Source organism: Talpa occidentalis, unplaced genomic scaffold (assembly GCF_014898055.3).
Source record: "Talpa occidentalis isolate TD23 unplaced genomic scaffold, MPIMG_talOcc4v2.1 talOcc4.9, whole genome shotgun sequence".
In the NCBI taxonomy this organism is placed as follows: domain Eukaryota; kingdom Metazoa; phylum Chordata; class Mammalia; order Eulipotyphla; family Talpidae; genus Talpa; species Talpa occidentalis.
The window spans coordinates 68,137,143-68,141,427 of record NW_023605305.1 but is presented as its reverse complement, the minus strand read 5'-3'; the positions used below and the strand labels follow the sequence as shown (position 1 = coordinate 68,141,427).

At 52.2% G+C, this 4,285-nt stretch overlaps 1 protein-coding gene across 2 annotated transcripts; it reads left to right on the top strand.

Moving 5' to 3' along the window:
* The first annotated feature begins 598 nt into the window (after window positions 1-598).
* Window positions 599-4,020, top strand: DRD1 (dopamine receptor D1). Of its 2 annotated transcripts, none has more exons than XM_037499194.2 (2): window positions 599-628; window positions 1,672-4,020. In XM_037499194.2, the coding sequence occupies exon 2, from the start codon at window positions 2,140-2,142 to the stop codon at window positions 3,478-3,480; it is 1,341 nt and encodes a 446-aa protein (XP_037355091.1). In that variant the 5' UTR covers window positions 599-628; window positions 1,672-2,139; the 3' UTR covers window positions 3,481-4,020. The 2 variants fall into 2 exon arrangements, with proteins under 2 accessions (XP_037355091.1, XP_037355090.1); XM_037499193.2 differs by lacking the exon at window positions 599-628 and adding an exon at window positions 1,337-1,572.
* Window positions 4,021-4,285: the final 265 nt, after the last annotated feature.

The window sequence follows — 4,285 nt, the reverse complement described above, 5'->3', positions numbered from 1 at the left end:
TGTAACTTTGCGCGCGTTCGTGTACCTGCTTTTTCAACACGACCAAGTGGCGATGAGCAGCTCTATGAGGTGCGATGCCTTTAAGTGGTCGACACGAGACGGTGCCAGGGACACAGAGGATGCCCAGTAAATGCCCGGTGTCTCTGGAGTCTGAGAGTCAGTATCTTGCTTGCCCCTGGGTTGCCTCTGCTCTTGGTACATAGTGAGCGCTCAGGAAAATTTATTGCTGCTACGAAGGCAGTGACAGCAAAGGAAATTTTTCACCACTGTCTGTTTCTAGGGGTATTTGAAGTAGAGCAGTCATCTGTCCCAGATTCTGGCAGCCGTGGACCGGGAAGAGCGAGTCAGGGCGCGGGTCCCGAGCTGATGCTGGGGCTTTTGAGCTCGAGATCCGCACCTGCGAGGGCGCAGCCAGGACGCGGGGAGCCGCAGTTGCCTGCAGAGGGCGCCCCCGGCTCGCTGAGCGCGAAGAGCTGAGCTTGGGACGCTAGCAGGTCGCGGGGCACTGGCTGCAGTCGGGCGCTGACTGCCGCCGGGTACGCGCAGGTGACCCGGGCGGAGCGCTAGGTGAGTGCCTTCGGAGCGCAACAGCCGGGCACTCCCGTGCACCGAGCCTTTCTCACGAGCTGTAAGTACAGGCGCCTGGGGTAGGGGGGAGTTGCACGTCTCATTCTTGTTTAGGGGCACTTGGAGGCAGTGCAAGTCGGACCGGGGCGGGCTGATGGTTGGTGCGCTTGGGGGAGTGGGCAGGATTCCTGGTTGTGGTGGTCTTTGGGAAGGTTTGGGGTCGATCCGGAGGAGCACTGGCAGTCCGGCGGACCTTTTTATTCGGGCGACTCCAGTTTACTTGAGGTTCTAATACTAGGATTTGTTTCTCGGGCTCCATCTCGTGCTATCCGGGGGGCCGAGGGTCTCGGGGCTGGTGGGGTACTCGCGGGAGGGCGATCAATCACCTGGGCAGCCCCCACCGCTTTAACCCTTCCAGGGGAACCACGTGCTGCAACTCTGCCTGTCAAGCAAAGCCCGCCTCCGGGGCATGGGAGGGGACTCGGGGGAGGGGTGGGCTGTGCCCCGCGGGAACCCGGCCGGCCCGGGCGCCCGCCGGTGCCAGCTCGGTTCTCTCTGCCTCTCGCTCCCACGGGCTCCTCGGAGGTAGTGCCGCAGGGAGACGCAGGGCCCTGCCCGGAGGAGCTTGAAGTCTCTCGAGGGCCGGCCAGGTGCTCGGCTTCATGAAAGGAAGCAAAGAATACAAGCTGCCCAAGTGACTAACTCCGGAAGTCCCTCTCCCAAGCAAGCTGTGAGCGTCCAGGAAACCTTTCCCCAGGTTTCAACCACTTTGAATCTTCTCTAGTCGTTCCAGGCAGAGGGACAACTTCAGGGTCTCTGGGGCCTGGCCCAGGATCCTTTACCCAAATCCTCCCGGGCGATTTATGAGAATCCGGAGCGAGATACTGGCTGCGGGCGCCTGGCAGGACTCAGGCGCGCCTCCAGGTCTTGTGGAGCGGTGGCACTTCTCAAAGCCCACTTACAGAGCTCCAGGAGCTTTGGGAGTCAGAACTACCCCAAGGCAAGGTAGGTGGCTCAGACGGAGCTGGATCGGGGTTGACACCAGTAAAAATGCAATCTGCTCGAGTCTTGGCGAACGACCTTTGCTTTCTCTTTGCTTTTTAGGGCTTCTGGAGAGCTGCTACCTAGCCTGGGGCTTGAAAGAGGGAGGCATGCCTTTTCAGTTGCACCTCAGAAGGGGAGAGTTCTTTTTCATCACCAGAAAGGCAACAAACCTGAAATGTGACTATTCAATAGCTGGGCAAAATGTCTGGGAGTCTCTGGACTGATAGCTTAGAATATGCTTAAAAGTCAGTGCATTCTTTGGGAAATTGAAGGACCAGCTGCTTGTTGTGACAGTGGCCTGGAGCAAGGGAATCATTAGATAGTTATAAAAGGCAAGAGGGACTTTTCCTAGGGTCTGACTTGGATTGCCAAGGGCAGGCTCCTGCCACGCATTTCTTGTAGTCTTCTGATGGAATGCTGCTGAGGTCCCCAACTCCTGGGGCTTTTGTAAGGGACTGCTTGGTAAGTGAGAACTCCTGCCCAGGAACTTGAGGGGTGTCAGCCCCCTATGTACTCTCCTTCAGGAAGATGAAGACTCTGAACACCTCCACCATGGATGAGGCTGGGATGGTGGTGGAGAGGGACTTCTCCTTCCGCATCCTCACAGCCTGTTTCCTGTCACTGCTCATCCTGTCCACACTCCTGGGGAACACACTGGTCTGTGCTGCCGTCATCAGATTCCGACACCTACGATCCAAGGTGACCAACTTCTTTGTCATCTCCTTGGCAGTATCGGATCTTTTGGTGGCCGTGTTGGTCATGCCCTGGAAAGCAGTAGCCGAGATTGCCGGCTTCTGGCCCTTTGGGTCCTTCTGTAACATCTGGGTGGCCTTTGACATCATGTGCTCCACCGCATCCATCCTTAACCTCTGTGTGATCAGCGTGGATAGGTACTGGGCCATCTCAAGTCCCTTCCGGTATGAGAGGAAGATGACCCCCAAGGCAGCCTTCATTCTGATCAGCGTGGCTTGGACCTTGTCAGTACTCATCTCCTTCATTCCGGTGCAGCTTAGTTGGCACAAGGCGAAACCCACAAACCCCTCAGATGGGAATGAGACTTCCCTGGTCGAGACCACAGACAATTGTGACTCCAGCTTGAGCAGGACATATGCCATTTCATCCTCCCTAATAAGCTTTTATATCCCTGTGGCCATCATGATTGTCACTTACACCAGGATCTACAGGATCGCCCAGAAACAGATAAGGCGTATCTCGGCCTTGGAGAGGGCAGCGGTCCATGCCAAGAATTGCCAGACCACTACAGGTAATGGAAACCTTGTGGAGTGTTCCCAACCAGAAAGCTCCTTTAAGATGTCCTTCAAAAGAGAGACGAAAGTCCTGAAGACTCTGTCTGTGATCATGGGGGTATTTGTGTGCTGCTGGCTGCCTTTCTTCATCTTGAACTGCATGGTGCCCTTCTGTGGGTCTGGAGAGACCCAACCCTTCTGCATCGATTCCATCACCTTTGATGTGTTTGTGTGGTTTGGGTGGGCAAATTCCTCTTTGAACCCCATCATTTATGCCTTCAATGCTGATTTTCGGAAGGCGTTTTCAACCCTGCTAGGATGTTACAGACTTTGCCCTACAACCAACAATGCCATAGAGACGGTCAGCATCAATAACAATGGGGCTGTGGTCTTTTCCAGCCATCACGAGCCACGTGGCTCTATATCCAAGGACTGCAATCTGGTGTACCTGATCCCACATGCCGTGGGCTCCTCCGAGGAACTGAAGAAGGAGGAGGGAGGTGGAATAGCCAAACCCTTGGAGAAGTTGTCCCCGGCCCTCTCTGTCATATTGGACTATGACACTGATGTGTCTCTGGAGAAGATCCAGCCCATCACGCAGAACGGACAGCATCCAACCTGAGTGCGGCATCACTCGTGCCCGACATGCTCATCCCCAAAGCTAGAGGAGACTTCTTGGGGGCTTGCTGTAAAGAAACTGAGGTGAGGTGAACACTGAGATGTCAGGCAAGCCCTCCTCTGCTGCTTTTTCTCAACACACCACTATTTTCAAATACATTCCAGTGTGTTTTCTGTGTGGCACAGAGCGAATCAACGAGGGGCCCACGGGAAGCTGACATTCACAAAGGACGTGTCTTTGGCTCCAACATTGTTTTTAGAAACTGATTCTTGTTTTAGGACTTAACATATAGGGCAGAGAATCAACAATGAACAGCTTCACTTAAAAAAATTAAACCTTTCCGAGAAGGAAATGAGAAGGGTTGAGTTTGCTGTGTACAAACAGGTGCTAACTCTGGTCCGAGCAAAGTTTTCAAATTGTAAAGGTAGGTGCATGCCTTCATAAATTATTCCTGAAAAATAATTGAGCCTTACAGTAGGAGGGATTTTTTTTTCAGAATTGAGAGATGCTTTGTTAATATTGGTTTTATTTATTTATTGTACTATGTGGATATTTTTAATTTATTATAATAAATCTATATTTATCATATTTAATAGGATAAAGTAATGTTATCTGAAAACCTTACAGTCCCAGTTTTGCCCATTGATCTAGCACTTTATAAGCTAATGAAATGAACACACTGACTCTGAAGATTCTAAATGCTCATAAATTACTTCTAGAAACAAGGCAAAGACTGACAGGAAATGAAGTTGTGCTGATTCCTTGAGATTCATTAGCATAAATAAATACAAGGTGAGAAATGACAAAG

What these genes read in the sequence shown, in the direction of transcription:
- DRD1 (XM_037499194.2), top strand. Translation starts at nt 2,140, where the DNA reads ATGAAGACTCTGAACACCTCCACCATGGATGAGGCTGGGATGGTGGTG.